The sequence below is a fragment of the Phlebotomus papatasi genome, chromosome 1 (assembly GCF_024763615.1).
Source record: "Phlebotomus papatasi isolate M1 chromosome 1, Ppap_2.1, whole genome shotgun sequence".
In the NCBI taxonomy this organism is placed as follows: domain Eukaryota; kingdom Metazoa; phylum Arthropoda; class Insecta; order Diptera; family Psychodidae; genus Phlebotomus; species Phlebotomus papatasi.
The window spans coordinates 31,172,179-31,194,719 of NC_077222.1; the positions used below are offsets into that span (position 1 = coordinate 31,172,179).

The 22,541-nt window shown below is 30.2% G+C and overlaps 1 protein-coding gene across 11 annotated transcripts in view; it reads right to left on the reverse strand.

The window, feature by feature from the left end:
* Positions 1 to 22,541, reverse strand: part of LOC129798822 (elongation of very long chain fatty acids protein AAEL008004) — a 110,821-nt gene that overhangs the window by 23,203 nt on the left and 65,077 nt on the right. For 3 of the 11 annotated variants that reach the window (XM_055842202.1, XM_055842201.1, XM_055842203.1), the window contains 6 exons: positions 15,644 to 15,709; positions 9,225 to 9,307; positions 8,530 to 8,637; positions 4,972 to 5,052; positions 4,192 to 4,275; positions 547 to 603 (listed from right to left, as the gene is read on the reverse strand). In XM_055842202.1, the coding sequence (XP_055698177.1) occupies positions 547 to 603; positions 4,192 to 4,275; positions 4,972 to 5,052; positions 8,530 to 8,637; positions 9,225 to 9,307; positions 15,644 to 15,701 (471 nt within the window). In that variant the 5' untranslated portion in view covers positions 15,702 to 15,709. Of the gene's footprint in view, positions 1 to 546; positions 604 to 4,191; positions 4,276 to 4,971; positions 5,053 to 8,529; positions 8,638 to 9,224; positions 9,308 to 15,643; positions 15,710 to 21,593; positions 21,864 to 22,541 lie in introns of those variants that run through there. The other 8 variants (XM_055842207.1, XM_055842206.1, XM_055842205.1 and 5 more) reach the window with 5 other exon arrangements.

Consider the following 22,541-nt stretch of genomic DNA (forward strand, 5'->3'; position numbering starts at 1 on the left):
TTATGAATTTCTTAAAATATGCATGTAATATATTTTTCAGTGTTCAAATTTTAATGTTTTGCTCTTTTCCAAAACAAATTTGTTGAGTATCCTACCCTACCACGGTTTGTCATTTGACCGAAAAACGACCAAAAACGGTCGGTAGGTTTAGTGTTAATGAAGATCTTATTTTTGTAAATCCGCTTGGACTAAACTACTTCTGCCTTAATTTGACCCAGTCTTCCCATATCAAAATACACTTAAAGAAATAAATGAAATACCTTGCTGAGAATATCCCAGTTAATTTGTATAATTAATTAGCAATCATTTCGCAATTAATCATATAAAATTTTCATATACAAATTAACAATATTATCATATAAATTCACATATTCCTTTAGCAATAAAAAAGACATTTGCACAAGACAATGAGAAAATTAAGTAACTATATAATCAAAAATGATAGTAATCTTCCTTTCTCACACATCTCCTAAATAATCATCTATGAATATTCCAATGTAAGACATGCAATAAAAATTGTAAAGAATTTATTCTTTTTATATTTACCGTGTCCATAAATTCTGTAAACTTGGAGAAATAGTACCACCAGCACGCGTGAACCATCTGAAGTGCATCATTTGATAACGCATGGGAAGAAAATAAAAATATCTTTTTATTACATTGGACATGTAAATTAATTATAGAGCAAAAAATAGCTACAAAACTGTGGATAATTGTGTGAACAGTAGAAGTTTTTTTTCCTCTTTATTAACAAGAACTAAAAGTACATGTTGACACAAATTATTCCAGAGTTTTTTTTTCATTTCGTGCTATTTAATGCAATAACTATAATAGTTTTGCCTTTTATCTTCAAGATCTTTTGTTAATGAATCACAAATTGTCATTCAATTAGTTTTTTTTTTGGTTTCGGATAAATGTAAAATCAATTGATTGGTAACAAATTAATCTTTCCGATTAAAGACAAAACTCTTATCATTTTACTTGGAATTAAAGCATTGAGCTGTGATTAGTAAATTAGCACTGATTGACTTTTTTCCACATGAGGGCTGTAAAGTCATACAGTCAATTTTTCGATATCAGTGCTAATTTTAAAATAATATTTACAGTGTTGTTATCTACGAGGAAAAAAAGCGCAAATTACCATTTCCACGATTAGATAATTTTACTAATTTTCTACTAACATTCAAACATTTACTAAATCACTGCACACAAAACACACACACAAACATAGCACAAATATTCAATGCAATTACCAAAATATCAAGTCAACTACTGTTTTTATTTTTCTAACTAAAAGAAATAATATCATTACAAACAGAAGAATGAATGTTACTCGTGAAAAAGAAGAAATTTTTTTTGCAAAGCAATGAATGATGGTCATGCTACAGGGAAAAAATGTTCAAACATTGACATTTCTTTGAAAAAAAAAAATGCTACGATTTTCGTGTGAAAACCCAAACATATGTTTATTTTATTTCTTTAAATAATTATTATCATTGAAAATAGATTTAAATCATGGTCAATAGTTGAAATACATTTACTATTGAATTAATTTTAATTTCAAGAACATTTCTCAAAAACAATTTCGCGTGTTGGAGTTATTGTCTTCTTTTCTTAGTCAAAAAAAAAACATTCTTCACAAGTTATTTCCCATTAGAGTTACAAAATAATGTACGATGTAAGAAGTAGCCAATTGATAGGACAAATACAAATAACAGTGAATTACGTTGAAGAATAAGCATTTAAGTGTCTAATTCACATTAAGCCAACTCCACACTTTAAATAAACATGGACATATTACAAGGGACTTTTCTATAATTTTGTATCGACAGCGAATTTTAAATGGTATTTCAATATTAATTTCAAATTGAAAAATTAGATTTTCGCTACAAAGTTGAAATTGAAGTATTAAAGATGTTTTACTCCTGGATTTCTGATAAAAGGAATTAAATATAGATATAGCCCCATTATCTCAAAATATATTTACAAGTTTATCATTGCAAATGATTATTTCATAGCTAATTTATCAAAACAGAACTAAAAGAAACAGAATTTAAAAGAAATCTGATGATTTTTCGGTAATATAGTGTCAATTTGCTAGGATTTTGCAATTATCGTGTCGATCTGCCGATTTCTTGTGACGATTTTCACAAAAATTGTGTAGATTTCCCGATTTTATACAAAGACCGTGCTGATCTGCCAATATTCTACAAATGTCTCGTCGATCTACCGATCCTTTACAAGAATCGCGACGATTTGGTGATCTTTATAAAGAACGTTGCAATCTAGAGTTTTTTGCAAAGATCGTTCCGTTCTGCCATTTTTTTTTTAGGATCGAGGCGATATGTTGCTCTTTGAAAAGTACGTAGAAATGTATCGAATTTCGAAATATTGTACTGATCTGCCCATTTTTCGTAAAGATTGAGCCGATCTGATGCTCTTTGCAAAGAACGTTGCAATATAACGGTTTTCGAAAGATTGCATCGATCTGCCGATCTTTCGTAAAGATCGCACCGATCTGCAGCTCTTCATATTTTTATTATTGCTGCTCTTTGCAAAGAACGTTGCAATCCACCGATTTTTGCAAGTCGGGTTATTCTGATGATATTTGCAAAGATATCACATATCTTCTGATCTGCAAAGATCATGCCGATCTTGTGATCTTTGCAAAGAACTTGTTGATCTACTGATCTTTGCAAAGATCGTACTCATCTGCCAATCCTGCCCTTTGGAAAGAACGTTCCAATATACCGATTTTTGCAAATAGCGTTACTATGCTGATAGGGTGAAAGAAACATCTTTTGACACTTTAAGAACTCGTGTCAGGACCTATTGACACCCTACTCTGTACACTCTGTACCATTTGGAATACGAAATTGAATACTTATTCTTATCGAAAAACGTAAATTAGTGAAAAAACGCCATATTACTTACATTTTATTAGAAACATTAAATAAATTTCAACATTTTGACAAAAGTGTCACTAGGGGTTCCCTGTCGAAGAGGTGTTTATTGCAGAGATCATACAGATCTTTTGATCAGCAAAGATCATTTCGATCTGGTGATCTTGGCAAAGAACGTATTGATCTGCTGATCTTTGCAAAAATCATGCCGTAGTGCCGATCTTTTTTAAAAATTGTGGCGATCTGTTGCTCTGTGAAAAGAACGTTGCAATGTACCGATTTTTGAAAGACTATACTCATCTGCCAGTGTTTCGTAAAGATCGCTCCAATCTGGTGGTCTTTGCAAAAATCGCACCCATCTACATACCAAGTCGTATTTTATGGGATATATAGGTAGAGATCATGCCGATCTGTTAATATTTTGAGAAATCATACTGGATCGGGTGAACTTTTCAAAGATCGTACCAATCTGTAAATATCGTCACATTCGTGGATTTTTGACACCAAACTGGAGATGATACGCCGATTTGATGCTCACGATTAATTTTGTTGCGAAAATTCTTTGAATTTTGTAAATAAATTTGTTATTTAAATTATTGCGGTACTTTTCTTTTCATTTAATTTCATTGACTTCAATTTATCAGTTCTGCTGTCGATACAAAATCCTTAAAAAATATTTTTAATATATCCTTATTTAGTACATCTATGTAGAGGGCTTTATACACCAAATTAAAAGGGCTATTGAACTTTACAAGACTCTTCATAAAGACACAAGATTTAGAAAATGTCATGAAGAACATGAATTTTTTATTATTATTATTATATTTCTTTTTTCACAGCTTATTTTTGCGAAGAATATCATTAAGTTCAATAGACCCCTTTAATTATTTTTTTAACAAGACAAAATACCTTCAGCCAATAGAATTTAAGCAATTCCGCATTAATGCAAATTCTCGTTTTCTATTGGCTGTGGCATTTTCAATTGCAAAAAAGAAACATTAAGTTTTGTGCTATGCGAATAGAACTTTAGAAAATTCTATAACTTGCATTTGAAATGACAAAACACGTGAAAAATACAACACAATTTCAGCTCATTCATTGTTTTAGCATAGCATTGTACAGAGCTACCACCTAAAGTAAATGACAAATAAACACATAAAGAAGAATTTTCTTAATTTTTTTTGGAGGTAGAAGCATTTTGTGCCAATTATCTCTGTACACAGTATTAATTTGTCATTTAAACACGAATCTTTTAGCTTCTTTACTTTCTCTTTTTTTTAACACCTACCCTCAGTGTTCTAGGGTGGTTACTATAATCAACTGGCTGACAGCGGAAGTTATAATGTCCCGTTAGCCAACCGGATATACTGATCTGAAATATCAAATAAACACAAAAAAGACCCCATATGTAGTGATATCGATTTCTAGTTGGCTGACAATTAATCATTTACTATAACAATACATATTCACTATATGGAAATATTGACCTTCCTGGAAAACTTAAGTATATTATTCTTTTTTTCCATCCATACAGTTACATTTTTCTTATTTACATTCGTTTCCCTCTGGTTCGAAATTCATCTCTATTTTCATTATTTTCCTTTCACTTCAATTTTTTTTCTCTTTCACTGACTTTTCTTTCCTCAATTTTCTCACTTTTCAACTTTTTATTTTCTATAGGTTTTATTTTAATAAAATGATATGGTGTAATTTATTAATATTCCCATTTTGATGAGACATGAATTTATTCTTACTTAGCAGGCAAGAGAAAGAATTTGTAATTTCCCCTAGGTCACAATCTAGGGTTATTTTGTTATTTATTCTTTCAATTTTATCCACTAAAAAAATGTAGTAATAGTAGTACATTCTAAATTTTCCGACTCCGCTTTAATTTTGTAAATAATACCAGTTTTTATATAAATTAAAACTAGCAAACAATGGAGTGATGAATGTTGAGTTTCCCGGAAGAAGAGAGAATAACATGAGATTAATTTCTTTTTAATCCAAAATTACTAATTTGTTTTTGTTTTCTCATTTGCCAATATCATCTCCGTTCCACTAAACTTACTCGTTTTGCTGAGGGGCTATCGCTGTAGTCGACGGGTTGACATTTGAAGCTGTATTCACCCCACCAACCTCCCATTAAACACTAAAGATAATGGCATTAAGAATTTTTTTTCTCTTGTTCTTCAAAATTCAATTTGCATTAAATAATTGTGATTAATTTCCTGGCTATCCTTGAAATAATGTTAAATAATAAAGAAACTTTTGAAAAACAATGATTAGGGTTGCAATTTCACGCTTAAGAAAAAAAAAACAAGAAGATTACGGAGTATCGATAGGTTTATAAAGTGTTTGTTTAAAATGCTTTTTTAAAATGTAGTTTGTGAAAGAGTTTTTTTTCGATTGGAAGAAAACATTCTTTTGATAAATTTTTAACAAGATTCAGTTAATCACGTTTCGGACCGTTTTCGTAGAGTAGAGAAATTAGCTTACTGATTTTAAAATAAAAGTCGCATACATATTTTTTTAATTACTTATAATGTCTAAATAAAATATTCTCAATTCTGTTGTATGTGACGTTTTCATTTCATACAATTTTTAAGCCAAGTTAAAGTTTAACTTTTAATTCTAATGTCCTAGTAGACACACTTAGGCTTAAGCCGAGAAATGGCTTCACCCTTTAAAGACGAATGGGACATCGGTGTCCCAAAAATAAAAACTAATTTTTCGGACTATTTAGAGGACAAAATAACTTTCTATAGTCAAAAGAATTGTTTTTAATTTAGGGACACCGGTGTCCCACTTGTCCTTAAACGGGTAACGTAATTATAATTAAAATAATGATTTTTTCACTTAATTCTAAATTGAGTGCGACCGAACCGTACCAGATACATACTCAGCGTTCTTGAATATCCAATAAGATTTGCTTAATCTTATTGGATATTCAAGAACACTGACGATGTTAACTTGTACGGATCAGGTTACATTTGCATCAGTATCTGACTAATTCATCTTTCCGCTTCAGCCGATAAACGGTTTAGTTAGTGGGAAGCTGATGGAAATTTAGTAAAATCATTTCTTTTTATTATAATTACGTTAAGTCATCTCTCAGCTTAAGTCGTAAGTGTGTCTCGGGTATAACGGTTTAAGGGGTTACGTGGGTCAAATACCACAAAAATTCAGCATATTTTCTCTAGATTTTTTTCATTATTATTAAAAAACAAAATGTTTAATTCAGGCTTTTAGGTATATAAAAGGATATCATTTAAACTATCTTAATATTTAAAAATATTTTTATTACACTTAAAAAAAAATCAAGATTATTTTAAAAGTATAAATTGAAAAAAAAATATTATTGAATTTTTGCAAGATAAATCATTAATTTTCTTAATTCAGAATTGGTTATTTTTTTTAAGCACTCTTTTAAGCTTTCTATTTCAAAATTGAAAAGTCAAAGTCTCCATAATCTTATTGTCTTTCGCCCTAAAATCTTTATTAGAATAAAATGATTGATAAAATCTGAAATAAACTAAAATGATGCTAGTTCTAAACTAATGAGTAAGGGCATATAAAAAAATCCGAAATTTAACAGATAATGCATGTGAAAATAAACATTCCGTTTAAGGATATGAGAGATAAATTGTCGCTTCGATCAGCAAGGATCATAACCTAATTTTGGTTATTTTTTTTATTTTATTGTATTTGCTGTGCATTTTCCTCATTTAATTCGATGAATTCATTTTAAAGATCAATAAAATAGCTCATTAGTTTATAACATTTTATTCATTCATAACAAATTAAATATATAAATTTATTATTTAATAAAACTGGTAAATGTTAACTCTAAAATTATTAATTTCTTAATTTTAATAAGACATTAGAAATAAGACATTACATTGGAAAGAATCCTGGTAAAAAATGCGAAACCCAAAATTCTCAGTTGGTCGAAATCCCAAAAAAGCCAAATTCCAGCAAATACAAAATTCTGAACGTCAAACTTTCAAAAGGATCAAAATTTCGAATGGGTTGATATCATTAATAGCCCAAATTTCGCATGGATCAAAATTTTGAAAAGCCTAAATTTCGAACTCCAAAATCCCTAAAGAGCCAAAGTCCTGAAATGGCAAAAATCCTGAAGTTGAATTGAAACACGGGTTTTGACCTGGTTATGATTAATTTTTTTTTTGTAAAATAGGACCTTTTGAAAAAAAATGACCGAACCACCTATCAAAATCCTGAAGTGTCATAGTTACTCACGGTTTGCGGAATCTTTGTTTTTTCCAGTTTGTCTTTGGAATCTTTGGCTTCTGTAATCTTTATTTTTTGGAAACTTTGTCTTTGGAAATTTTGTCTTTCACATATTTTACACAAGTATATTTTATTAAATAAAATAAGGAAATTTTCTGTGTTTTGAGAAACACACAAAATGGAAAATGAAAAAAAAAACAAAGATTCCCGATCCCGCTACTCATACGATTTCACCCATGTTTGTTAAAGGGAAGGGATATTTTTTTGGTTTTGGTAAATTATTCCACACATTATTCTTCGTATAATTTCATCCCTTTTCGGATTTGGACTTTTCGGGATTTTTACGTTGGGAATCTTGACGTTCAGGATTTTGTCATTCGGGATTTTTGGCTGCCACCGATTGGAAGTTGTTCAATTAAAATAATTTAAAATTACTATGAAATCATATTCAAATTTTTTTCTAATTTTATTTCACCAGTTTAGAAAATATTATTGATTTTTTTTTAATTTTATTAAAGTTTCTAAATATATTATTCTTGATAAATTGTTAAAACCCATTTACGTCATTTGCTGATGAAAGCGACATATTATCTTCAAAATGTTATATAATATATAAAAAATAATTTTAATTGCAACCTTGAAATTTAAACTACTTTAAATAGTTATTCTTTACTATTACTGAATATGTATAATTGATTTTGTCATAGTTCAGAAAAAAGAGGATGTATTTCTCACTTCTATTCTGTTATTATCAACCGTTTCAGCAAAAAATATTACTACAATACTTTATTCTCTCTATGGCCTCAAAAAATAGAAAGAATTAAAATTTCGCATAGTTTTTTTTTAAATCAGTATTTTTTTGAATCTAGATTTTTATCTTGTTTTCTTTTTTAATAATCTTTTAAATCATTAAAAGCCAGAAGCATTTTTAGTTTAAATTTCTGGACAAAACCGATATATTGTATTCATATTTACAAAATAATCTTTTTTTTACGCAAAAATGAATGAAATCCTATCACATCATTAAAATATCATACACGTTTTTTCAATCAATATTCGCTAAACGAAACTATAAGTCGTTTTTATTGTACACTAAACCAATAAAAGATGGGTATAAAATTTTACAACCATAGAGGGATAACTGTAGTTTTCTTTATAAAAAAATGTTACAGTGAATTTTTTAATTGAGGAAAAATAAACATAATCTCAAGAAATTCTTGCCTAATTGCTTGGCAAAGTAATTTTAAGTTGATAAAAAAACTATAATTTTTTAAATCAAATTTATCGTCCCTATAAAATTTTATCATAGTGCCAGGAATAGTCGCAACTAAAAAATAATAATGATAAATTAAAATTAGCATGAAGAAAAACTTACCTCGTAAAACAGCCATGTACTAAAAATTACTTGCAAAAAATTATAAACTATCAGGGTATTTTGTAAGTGGAATGGTTTCCGATTCTCCATAAGTCGTGGCCCCAAAACCTATAAAAGAAAAATTAATATATACAAAACTTTGTATATAACCAGCATTTGACATTATTTAACATAGAAACGTTGGAGTGAACATTCAATTGGTAATTGTTGCAATTCCCAAAGGCAAATTCAAAGTTATTGCAGCACAACTTTTGCATATTGAGTTTGAAGTTTGCAAACCAACATCAAAAGTTACGAGTTAGCGTCATGAGAAAATTGCGGCAAGGTGCTCAAAAACAAGCGACAGGTGATAAGCCAAAATCATTGTATTGTGCTCTATAAATCGATCATTATGTACATGTGAAATTTGCGCAATCTTAATGAGCCGTGATCAGTGAATTTTCAAGTATTATAATCTCAATTGTATCTCTTTCTAATCATTTATTGAATCCACCAGCAATTTTGCTCCACTTGAGAAAATTCTCGCGATTCTCGAAACTTCTACATTTAATCAACTTCCAAGACTTGACTTTTAATTGACTATTTTGCTACCTATTGCAACAATTATATATAATGAGGTATCACTTTTTTCCTCCATTTCATTTTCTGCAGCAATATTAATTTTTTTTTTATGGTTAGTGGAACAAGATACAAACCTTGACAATGTATACATAACATAGGCAGACGGCTAATGTTGGGAATGGTGATGACATCATCGGCCAATCTTTTGTCCGTGGATCTGTGTATGAAGTGAAAACATAGATTAGAGATACTCTTATTGCGAAGAAAGCCATCTAAGAAATACCATTAATCAACCATCAATATTTTTGCTTTCCTAGCTTTAATATTTACAAATTACCCTTTTAAGGAAGGAAGGGCATATCCATCTAATGCATTATTTCCGAGCAATAAATCACTTTTGATATGGGATGCATTATTCTCAGTGACAAATTACTTTAAGAAATCATACATCTCTGTCCATTTGTTTACTCATGGATTATGATCCTGAACTTGAATTAAACAAGATTTTGTATTTCAAAAAATATTTATCCTTTCAAGATCACTGAGAGAAATCCGAAAAACTTAAAATAACATTCCGGAAATGTTAATTTTACCCTGCAGTATTGATCCGAAATCGGTGTAAATATTATGCTTTTTAGGTGTATTGGGGGTTAAAGTTACCCTTCTTTCATGTTGATTTAACCCTCAAAAGGTGTAAAATTAACATTAAAAAATGTTGATATATTTTTACACCTAAAAAGTGTTAAATTTATGAGGAAAAAAAGTTAATCGCACCCCTGTTTTTTTTCTCAGTGATAGAAGTCTTGCAAATTCCGAAATCATTTTAAATTGGCCAGCCATTTCACCGGATCTAAATCCAATAGAAAATCTGTGGGGTATCCTTTCCAGAGAAGTTTACGCAGGAGGGAAGCAATATGGGACAGTGGAAGAGCTTAAGAATGCCATCAGATGTGCCTGGGAACGAATTGAGCTAAAAACTCTTCAAAAATTGGTGTTAAGTATGCCAAAAATACTTATTTCTGTTATCAAGAACAAGGGATTAAATACAAAATATTGAAATTATTCTCATTGATCTGGTTTTTTCATTTTTATTTAAAAAATTGGCATCGTCCCTAATTTGAATTTCGCTTTAAATCACTTAAAAATTTCATATTTTGACTGGCGTGCACTCACGAACGCAAGTGCACGTGAGTCACTACCATAAAAAGTATTGTTGGATAGGCCTATATTATACAAAAAAAATATTAGGTTGATCCGACTTACAGACCACCCACACCACCCACATATAGATCTGTCCCTATTTGAATTTCGCTCACTGTATAAAGACACTTTAGTTGAGAATCAATTTATTCTTGTCCCCAGAATTATAATTCTGGAAAAACAATAAACACTTTTAAATAAGAGATTAGAAAGCCAAAATTGCAATAGCTTTCAAAGATATCATATTTTAACCATTATACACAAGTAACTAAATATTTAATCCGATATAATATGTATATTTTTGTCTCATAATATTATCTCATTGATTGGAGCTTAAAAGCATTTATGACTTTGGTCAATTAGAGAACGAGAATGTGATAACTGTGTATAGGGGAAAGTGACCATGCTTGATACGATCCAAGCTTTATAATAACTATTTTTTTCCTATGTTAATCAATAGTTATGACTCATCGCAATATATTTCAATAGCTGGTGCTAAGCCTCACATTTCCTAAAAAAAATTAGGATCCTAGCTCTTTTTTCCTAGTTTCAGGAAGCAAAAATCAAAAATAGGTCCAAAACTGTAATTTCGATACATGATATTTCATAAGTATTTCTTAATTAATGTGGCTGTTCACGAAAATTACTATCATAAGCACATAGAGGGGTCATCAGTACTAATATTTATGTAAAAATATTTTTACTTGGTGGACACTGTTTTTGTGGGTGGTAACAAATTCATAAATTCTACTTGTGTCCATCCTATATTTTAAGAAGGGTCCATGAATGATAATTTTAATGTGGCAACTATATCATTAGATGTGCTTATTTCATAATTACACATATTGCAATCCGCCAATTTTATCGACAATTGACATAATCTTCAATCCTGTTGCCTGAATTTTGAGGTTGCAGAATGACATTTTCATGGACTCAAAGTGAAAAAGTGGTTTTCGCTAGTGCCCTAATGTCATAAAAACATGGCTTAGAAAAATTACATAAAAGTGATTTTAAAACTAATAACCAGTCATATAAACGATTTAAGCAGATAGATTAGAGTTCCGTCTAAATATTGATGTGCAATTTTTTGTATCCGGTGAATTTTTTGCGGTGAAAATGGGCCTCCGAATTGTCGAATCAATTATTATACAGGAAGGCCTCGGACCCAACTTGTATAAAAATCGCTACTGAATTTCCATTTTCTTCTTGAGGAAAATCTAAGGATTTCCAGGAACTATTTGAGGTTGGATTATGAACCTAATAAGTGAGACATTTTTTTGTCATAGTGCAAGAATCGCTTCGGTTTGTGTGTTAATCAGAAAATAATCACAAACCTTGGACATCATTTTACAGTATCAAGCATGGTCACTTTCCCCTAATGCTTTTTTTTACTGTATTTTCGATAATATTGTTTTTAGTATAAAATATTCAATATAAATTTTAGAAACCTTCATCTATATAGAAAAAAAAATACACAGAAATAGAAGATTTTTTTATCAAATAAATAAGACTTCAAAACTAACTCATCTTCTATTACGTTCATTAAGACAATTGTAATAAATAATTTACAAAAATTCAAAAATACAAAATGTTCGTGAAAATTTGTAACCCAATATTTAAAAATTTAAGATATTACTGAAATATTATAAAAAAAGCGTTCTGGTAGAAAATTTATTACCCCAGCGGGATCACTGAATATGACAAAAGATTACCGCTTCATGTTGATTTGAAAAAATTTCTCAAATACTTCCACGATCATATAATTTGTCAAATTTGGCACATTGTTTTTGATTTACAAATATTCCACTTTATGCCAAAATTGCATTCTGTCTTGGTTCTCCTTCTTTATTTCAACCTGACAAGAACTTTGATGCTGAACGATTATTCTTCAAGGCGAAAAAAAAACGATTAAAGGAGATTCCAAAAACTTTCCTGAACATTTCTCTTGTTCTTTTCGGACAAAAAAATGTAAAAGAAGTTGTGGAATAAAACCGAGAAACGTAAACAATTTTTTTCAAATAAGAATTTTAAGTCTGAAATCTGCAGTGTCACTGAACTTCTTGCATACGATGACTCAAGGCTAAGAAGAAAACCTATCAAATTAAAAATTTATTGCAATTTTCATAATTTCTAGTCCAATTTGGGGAATATTAAAGATCAAGTGCAACATTGCAAATATTTAACCTTCAGTCATTTGTAATTTTCCTTTGATTGAGTAGTATTTGACATCATTGCGGTGTTAATTTATAAGAAACTGCTTTTTTGATTTAATTATTCTGGTATTTTCCCACGAGCGTCATATAGTTAGAGCAATATTAAATTTAATTAGTATACTTCTTTGAATGCGGTATAAAAAAAAACAATAACTGATTGAATTCAATGCAAATGAGGCAGGTTCTGAGGGAGCAGACAACTTGTCATTAAATACAACAAATGACCAACAAAATATTTACAATTTCTCAAATATCAATTAGGCCGAGACAGGGTTAGAGATTAAGTATTGTATAGGGGAACTTGGGGCGAAATCTGGCATTAATTACACTGTGCAACGATGATTTTGTCCCTGGGTTCTCATGCTATTTTTTCTATTGCTATGGTCAAATGATTTACGAAAATACTTATCATTTTGATTTCATTTGGATTTTGCGCCTGGTATTTACGAAAAACTGTTTTTTCCGTTTTTTGTTACTTGGGTGCCTATATCTCCGAATCTGCTGAACCGATTTATTTCTCACTAAGGAATAATTTGTTCTCCTTTAGATGCCCGATAAATCCTCTGAACAGATGAAGTTCGTACAACCGACACCAGCGGCGCTGTAGTCCCATAAATGTCAGAAAACATGGAAAAATCGAAATTTGTAGCAACTTTGATCAAAAATATCTCGAAAACTAAAACTGTCCTTAACAATCTGATTTATGGGTTTGATAGAGAATTTTATTAGCTACATTTTTGTTCATATACAATTTTTTGATCAGATTATTTTTTAACCTCGAAATTGAGGTTCAAACGAAAAATGAGCATTCAGCCAACTTAATAAATCCTTCACAATTTCGAGTGTTATTGCTTTCTTTCCTCGCAATTAGGCAGTACAAGCTTTTATTATATTATTTAATACTTAAATATCGATATTATGGTGATTTTTATATGACATTTTAAATTTTTAAATATTATTTTATTACTTGGAAACTTGTATAAAACTTTAACGTATGTGATATACATAAAGTAACAATTACAAGTTCAAAAACTAGTTTTAGATTTATTTCGACGAAAATCACGTAATTATGAGGTTAAAATTGTAGGATTGTAGATAAATGTAGGAAATTTTTTTAAAGAATTATAAAAAGAAATGAATTTAGTAAAAGGATTTTTTGCAAAGTTTCTATATGTAACTGGTATGTAAAAGGTAAAATAGATACTTATTGATTCTAAAACGTCAATTTAACAAGAAATATTCTTTGAAATATTTAAAATTTTGCAATATGCAGTTAATATGCCTTTTTTTGTAATAGTCTTTTGAGATTGAAATAACACTGAAATCTTACTGAAGATATTGTTTGAGTTATTACCTTGTATTATATCTAAACACATTTTATAATGCAATAAGTATTAATAAAGTCCCACAACTGTAAGAAAAGTGGAAATAATACTCTGGGTTATCTAAACTTGAAAAGAAAAAGTCAAAATTTGCGAAATAGTTAAGTTTTTCTTTAGTTGGCTGAGTGCTCGTTTTTCGTTTGAACCTCAATATCGAGGTTAAAAAATAATCTGAGAGAAAAGTTGTACATGAACGAAAATGTAGCTGATTAAATTCTCTATCAAACCCACAAAACAGATTGTTAAGGACAGTTTTAGTTTTCGAGATATTTTTGATCAAAGTTGCTAAAAAGTTCGATTTTTCCATGTTTTCTGACATATTTGTGACTACAGCGCCCCTGGTGTCAGTTGTACGAACTTCATTTGTTCAGAGGATTTATCGGGCATGTAAAGGACAACAAATTGTTCCAAAGTAAGAAATAAATCAGTTCAGCAGATTCGGAGATATAGGCACCCAAGTATCAAAAAACGGAAAAAACCGTTTTTCGTAAATTACAGGCGCAAAATCCAAATGAAATCAAAATGATAAGTATTTTCGTAAATCATTTGACCCTAGCAATAGAAAAAATAGCATGAGAACCCAGGGACAAAAAAAAAGTTTGAAATTGTTGCACAGTGTTATATTTCTTCGTGACGATTATTAACGATTGACATAGCTTCTATGAATATAATAAAGGATTCAAATTTTTACATTAAAACTATTAAATCGGACAGAGTAGGAGAATCAAGGGCAAAATGTGACAAGTAAAGAAAAGCTATTTCTCAAGATAAAGGAAAACGAAATGACAAACGAAAGTTTTAAAAAATTCCCACAAGGAATACAGAAAATTAAATAAATAAATAAATAAGTAGATGAATAAAATTTAATACACAGAAAAAATATTTTGTAAAATTCTTCAAAATTGTGAATTCCCACTGGGCATTTTCGAAATACTCGTAAATCTTATAACCTACAAACAAGTTCGAAAAATTTTGTACTTTTTCCACAAACAATGTTTGTAACAGGATCATTTGACGAACCTTTTTTGTACTTTTACAAACATTATACATTTTTGTTTGTCAGGCAAAAAATTACAAACAAATCACAAAGTTTTACGAACGTTTTTCTGTATTTTTACGAACATTTACGAAGAAATGTTTGTAAAAGAACAAAAATACTTAACAAGCAATCATGTTACGAACGACGTTTGTAAAAAAGTACATACTTTTACAAACTTTTTTGTAAGGTTTACGATTTACGAGCATTTCGTAAGTCATCAGTAGGAATTCACAAACAGAATGCGTTGATTAGGAACGATTCGGAGGATCAAGGAGCTCGTGAAAATAAAATAACTGACTTCTCACATTTTGCCCTAATTTCCCTATTGTATGTATATACTATAATTTTACGATTAGTCTCTTTCATTCCAGAGGTAGTGTAACATATTGTACCATATAATAGACTCTATGGTAGGTCAGTAAGTCGTGCAGGGGCAATAAGAGACTGCCTGTCATAAAGACTAACAAGTAGAAAATTAATGGTATATAAGGAAAACGCGTCTATATTAACATTGCCGGCAATATGAACGGCAAAAGTTTTAGCACCAAGGCAATATTAGAACCAAGTGATATGGATCAGAGATGTCTTAATTCACATATTAAAATATGTATCAACATTTCAAGACTGATCAAAAAATGGAATAATTTAATATAATTTTCTGGTAATGTAATCTGTTTTTAGTTTAAATAAAGAAGAAGAAAAAAACCTGAATATCTTACCTCCATAGGAGTCCATATATCGGTGCATACTGTCTATATATTTCATAATTAAGGCCATTTTGGTTTCTGTAACAAAAAAAAAGAGAACAATAATAAAAATTTTAGTAATTTTTTTTTTCAACTCGCAAAATCATCCATTTATTTTTTGCTTATTTTTCAATATAAAAATGTAAACTTCCACCAAAATCTCAAGTTGGCAATAAATTATTTATTTTTCCATCAAGGTTGCACACACTCATTAAAAAAAATTAATATTTTATATTACAAGAATGCTTCAATTGTATCCAGGAGTTATGAAATTTATTATTTTTCTTGTGCACTGTCTGTAATAATTGACACAATTTAATTGACAATGTGCGCAAAATACTATGTTTATTAAAATTGCAAAGACACAACCTTATTTTTACCGCAATTTTTTTTTTAGTATATAACACAAATATTTCTACATAATGTGTGACTTTGTACTTCATTTGCATATACAATCATATTTAATAAATTTATTAACTGAATAAAAGACGTTTTGCCGTGATTTAGAGAAAAAGACTCTCCTGATGGTTAAGTAAATATTTGGTATTAAATTGCATAATGTCTCCATCACAATAAAATATATGGAAAATGGAAAGATAAAACAGTACGATATCTTTTACTTTATTCTCTTGTAGATTTTTGTTTTCAACTGTGTCTCCTGGTATAACAGTTTAACCCATTAAAACCCAATGAAATGTTTTACAATCTTTTTTTTTATATCATATTTAGACAATCTATTAAAAACATTAAATTATTTGTCTTTTAAATTCGTAATAAATAAAAATTGATAGACAGGTAGATTTTATTTGACATAATTTTTAAAATAGAATTAAAAAATTATCGTTTTAAATTGTATTTAGTGTCCATTGCCGTCTTAGCGCGGTAATCAACCTCCTAAAAATAAAGGTGAAGTAGCTCTTTCAAAGGTTGTATAAACCAACTTTCGTGAATAAATTTAAAAAAAGAGGCATAGGGGAAGTGCTTATAATTTTGGACAGTCTGCATATAAGCATCGATATTCCAAGTTTGAAGTGCCATATTTTCAATACTAATTGACTTTTCTTGTTACTCTCTTTTCAGAAGGATTGTTTAGAAACTTGGCAAGCTATTTATCATCTCATTTTTACTAAAATTAGTTTTAATACGTTTAAAAATGAATTGATATGTAGAGGTGACTTTGGCTCTTATTTTGGACAACTTGTTTACTAATTTGTCCAACTTGGCTGTAAATTTGGACAGATAATCCGCCTCAACAGGATGCCCATTGTTCTTCATTTTATGAACCAATCTTACCAAGTCCTCTTCCTGGTCATGTAAGGGAAACGTGGAATGTCACAAGAAGCCCAGAAACTTTCCATATCATTCATTAAAGTGAGTTGACTTCGGTACTCCAAGTACGTGCGGATTCGCTCATTCCCTGCCCTTTCCGGGAGCCTTTCAAGGCATTTCTCACTGCATCTCTTTCGTAGAGATGATGCTCCTTCATTTCTCCAGGCATTTGTCCAACCTAGTCATCACAAAAGCTAAAACTTCACGAAATTTCGTGAGAAAAACACCTGTCCAAAATAAGAATCATCACCTCACTGGTGAATGTCTTAAAAAATTTCCCATTTTTCACACGAAAAATATAATTCACAAGGCAAATCTCACTTCAGGTCAAATGTACAAATCATCAGTAACGTGAATCAACACAATATTCAATGAATATTCAATAATATCACTCAAAAACAGCGAACAAACTTTGTTAGTACTTCACCAAAACTAAATAAGACTGAAGTAAGCCACGAAGTTCTGTCATATTTCTCGTAAGCAATTGCTCACACTGAATTTTCAACAAAGCAATTTCAACTCAAATCATATTCAAATTTTAACGTATTTAGTGTTAAAATATTCCAAAAGGAACAAATATTTAGATAGAATTCATTATTCATCAAATATTGGAATAAAAATCCATCATTTTAATCAATTTATTTTTAGTGTCCAATGTTATCCTCAAAGTGTCCAAAATAAGAAACTGGACAAAATTAGAAGCATTTCCCCTAGGGCATATTTGTTATCTATTAATTTCACTCCCAAAAATAAAAAAAAATAGGGGAATGCTGGCATGGTTCGCACAGAGTGAACCTTCAAACAACGCAAATTTTCTCTTTGTTTACAAAGAGCTATAAGATAGATAATTATTAAGCGCATGAGACGAGATGAGAAATTGTAAGTCAGCTCTTTACAAACGAAGAGAAAATTCACATCGTTTGAAGGTTCACACTGTGCGAACCATACCTGAATTCCCCTAATTACACCAAAAACTGAAACGTAAGTTTACGTAAATCAAGCGTATTACATTTTCATCGTATTCTCTTTAGGGGGAAGTGGGGCTACTTTGAGCTATGTGGATAGATTGTATACGACTTTTTGCCTATTTCTTAATGAATGTGGTCCTTACAATTATTTTATTTAGATCCACAATTATTTTATCTATCCAAATTACATCATGTTAAAACCTAGTTTCCATTAGAAATATGCAATAAATCATATAACAATGTAGCCCCACAGTTCAAAGTAGCCCTATGCCGGTTTTTTCTTAATATTTAAATATTTTATAGACGTTATTTGCGTTATTTCTTTAATTATCGACTTAAGTACAGATGAAAAATTTTATGCATTGAAGATCCGATGTAAATAAACAATGTTAGATAAAACAATTTTTCATAATATTCCCCTATTTATAAAATTAATAATTATTTCATTAAAAAATATAATTTGCTCTTGACGAACGTAAAATAAGTTAGAAGGAAAATCTAAATTTAATTTTATACGTAATGGTCGTTGATTTAAAGAAGAAACAATCAATTTATTAGTAATTTTGAAAACGAAATATTTTACTTGAATCTGCAAAAATCTGAATATCCCAATATATTCGAATCAATAGGGTAAAGCACCCTCCCATCGAACGTTCATGCCTTCGAATAATGTGAATTTTCTTTTATTTTACCTAAGAGATTTACACATTTCTATTAAATTGTCAGTTAGTCTATCATCAAGTTTTGATAATTACGTAATAATTATGTGTAAGTCTCTTAGAAAAAATAAGAGAAAATTCATATTATTCGAAAACATGAACGTTTGAAGGGAGAGTAGTACTTTCCCCTACTGTTCCATACAAAATATGCGCAAGGAACATAATATGCGGAAGGCTTTCAAGCTTCGTACATACTCTGGATTCGAACAGTTCACGTCTTTTTTTATATCCCCTTAATTAATCTGACCTAACAGCAATATGTTTAATATCCAGTTTTAAAACACATATTTCCACAAAAAATGAGGTCAGATTCTATAAAGGAATATGGGAAAAATATAAAATGTTCGAAGTCAGACTGTGAGCGAAGCCTGAAAACCTACCCCTTCTGATCGTTAAGTCGTTCTTACTTAAAATAAATTTAATCTATGAACCAATTATATCTCATGTGATTGTATAAGTCTAGAAAATAATTTATTTCATCTTGTTCGTTAATTAGATTCACTGTTTTAGTCAAACCAGAAAAAACGCAGGATAAGACGTAAGTATATTATTAACTAAAACTTTTAATATAAAAAATAACTAGAATGCTGTTTAATTTATTTTTTTAAACACGAGTTGCTACACGAGTAATGATAGGAAATTTCACCTAATGAGATGTTCTACGATTTTTTTTATTAATTAAACGTTTAATTAATAGTTAATCATATTTTTTTATGAATCTACGTTCGGAAGAGGATCTCTGCACAGAATAACTCCACCAGAGTGAAATTACCAATTAGGGTAAGTGTGCCAAATTTCGGCATAGTTGCATGCAAGCGTCAAAGTCTCAAGTTTGAAATGTAATATTTTAAATACAAATTGATTTTTTTTTATTCTTTCTTCTGAACGAGTGTTGCTGGGAACCTTGTAAAGAGTTTACCGTCTTTATTTACTCTAAAATCATTCTTAATACATTTTAAAATAAATAAAAATATAGACATAGCTTTGGTGCCCTATTTCGACCACCTTCATTCTCATAGTTCCTTGCCCTTCGGGAATTCTTCCAATATCTTTTTCATGCCATCTCGTTTGTGGAAGCTACATTTTTATTATTCTTTTTCATAGTATAATCTCTAGAGTATGTAAAAACTAAAAATTCATGGAAATTCGAGGAACAAAAAAGGTGGCCGAAATTGCAAGCTGGCCGGAATTTGGCACTCTTATCCTACTAACATTCCTCAGAGAAACATCTTAACTTCACGAGATAAAACCTATCAAATGTTCAAATAAGGACTTTCAATCACAGATTCTAAGGCAAATTAAAATATTTTCCGAATCTACATTAATTTTGATTCTAAAAATCTGACTTTCTTTGCAAATTGCTTGCCGGTCTTATAGGGTTGATCAACCCATAAGTCTTGAATTCTAAAGAAAGACAAGAAGACAGTCACATGATGAATCGCAGTGTCTAACACATTTTTTGTCCACCTTTACTTCTTTCCTAATTAACTCTCTCTGTGTTAAAAATGGTATTTAAGAAAAAAAAAACACAGAAATTCTTTAACCCGGCGAGACTGAAAATGCCTATGTGGAACAAATAGTTATATACACATAAGTCACAGGCCACAAATTCCCCTTCAATGGCATGAGACATGGAATGAGTGTGACTTCACCTAATAAATCAATATCACTCCAAGTTTTATCACACACTACGAATCAGCAGATTATACGGCTCTCTTTTTTTTTAATAAAAAAAAACTTATTTCTTATCATTTCACTATATATAAAGAGGGGTAATAGTGAGTAAGCGTGAACATAGCATTAACGCTCTTGCTTCACAATATAACACGTTATATTTAACGTCAATGTGCAAAGATGGGTTAATATTATACATAATATAGTAAAGTATCATTTTAGAAGTCAAGTGAAAGATAAAAAAAGGAAGATATGAGATGTGATAAAAAGAACAAGAAAACCAGTGTGTGGAAATTATTACAAGATAGAACCTTTTACATAATAGTCACACTCATCTAATGGTTCAAATCTCTTTGGACTTTGGCATAGCATATTTTTGAAGCATATTCAGTGGGATTGGGGGGACAGAGAGAGGAACAGAGTACACGCGCACAGACACCTTTCTAACATATTGGATTTATTTTAATCCGAAATCTAAAATCCACGACAGAGAACACACATTAAAATGACATAAAAGATCTTCCCCAAAAAAATCAAATCATAAACTCATACAGTCTCTTGAGATTTATTGATCATTTTCAATAATTTCATCTCTTTTTTTTTCATCTTCAACCTATCAAATTTACTTAAAACCCACGATTTATGCGAATTTTCTCTCAAAAAAAGCACTAAAGAAAAAAAAAAACAGCAAGACAGTCTTTTTCTCCAGTGAACTGTCCGAAATAAAACGGTGTTATATAATTTTATTTTTTTAATACACCACACACTCTTGTCACAGACCTATAAAAAAGTTTCTGTGGTAGAAATAATTAATTTTTTTTTCTTCTCTCTCCCAATATTTTTTTTCTTTTTATTTAACACTGGTGCCTTTGATACTTTTCTCCTATACAACTACATCCAAAAATGATCGCACATTAATCACTCTCACGCTATTGCGAAAATTGTGACGATTATACGGGAGAAAAACGATAAAAATTGCACACAATCGCTTATCACGGCACCTAAAAACTTGTGTGGCCTCTCATATATGATAAATCTCAAGATGTTTGATATTCATTTAACTTTTCCCACAGCTGGTAACATTGTTAAGATTAATCTCTCATACTGCATTAGCTCATTGCAGATTAGAACTTATTCAGTTCCCACTTGGGGAAAAGCTATGTGAATGACAAAAAAAATGCAAGATGACAATGTATTTTAAAAAAAGATTACTAGCAAAAAAAAAACAATCACTTTTGATTTCTCCGTGATGATAAAACAGGAAAAAATTGCTTCGACACTGAACAGCACTACCAAAAGGGAATAAACTTCTATTAAAAAAAAAAGAGTTTCTTTTTGAATAAAGTTACGAACACTCTCACGTTGATTTAAAATTTTAGTCACGATGAGGAGAATTATTTATTTAGAAAAAAATTATTAATCCAGCGGATATTTTGTAGTCTCCTCAATGTGTTGACGGGACTCAAATCAAGAACCAACTGACGATAGTCACCAGTTCACGATCATACGGTGGTGTCGGTTCTCTCAGCGACAAATAGTCAGGCGCGAAAATAAAAGGTGTGGTGGGAGTTGAAGCTCTCCACATATAGTGATTTTATGTACAACTCCAAAGAGCCATATAGCAAAAGTTATAGTATAGTAAAAGAATATATACAAGCAAAGTTATAGTGGTTTATATATACATAAATGATTACATACGGGGCACTCTATGAGCACCACTATACATTACAATCAGATGGAATGTCTCCTCGCATAATGGGTAACATTTTCGCATATAATAGTGTGATTACACACGAATTCCATATGGTATACACATGACACTCTCAAACAAAAGTAAATAACATCTCTACAATATAAATCCCGAGGAAACAAAAAGCTCTTATGGCAAAAGCTCATGTTGTATACTCTCATTTGCATCAACATCTCTTCTCTATACAATTTCCCACTTGACACTTGTGTCTTTCTCTCTTTTACAGCATAAAACCGCACTTCGAACACAAACATATAGGCCAAACACCTATTCGGCTTTCATTCATGCATTTCATTCACAAAAAAAGGGTGGCCAAGTGAACGACACTTAGCGTAATGCTCGAACTCGTGAGAAACCGCAATACTCTAATAATTACAAAAACACTGTGTAGCAGATACTTGGTTTGGACGATACAGTTTTCGATGATCGAA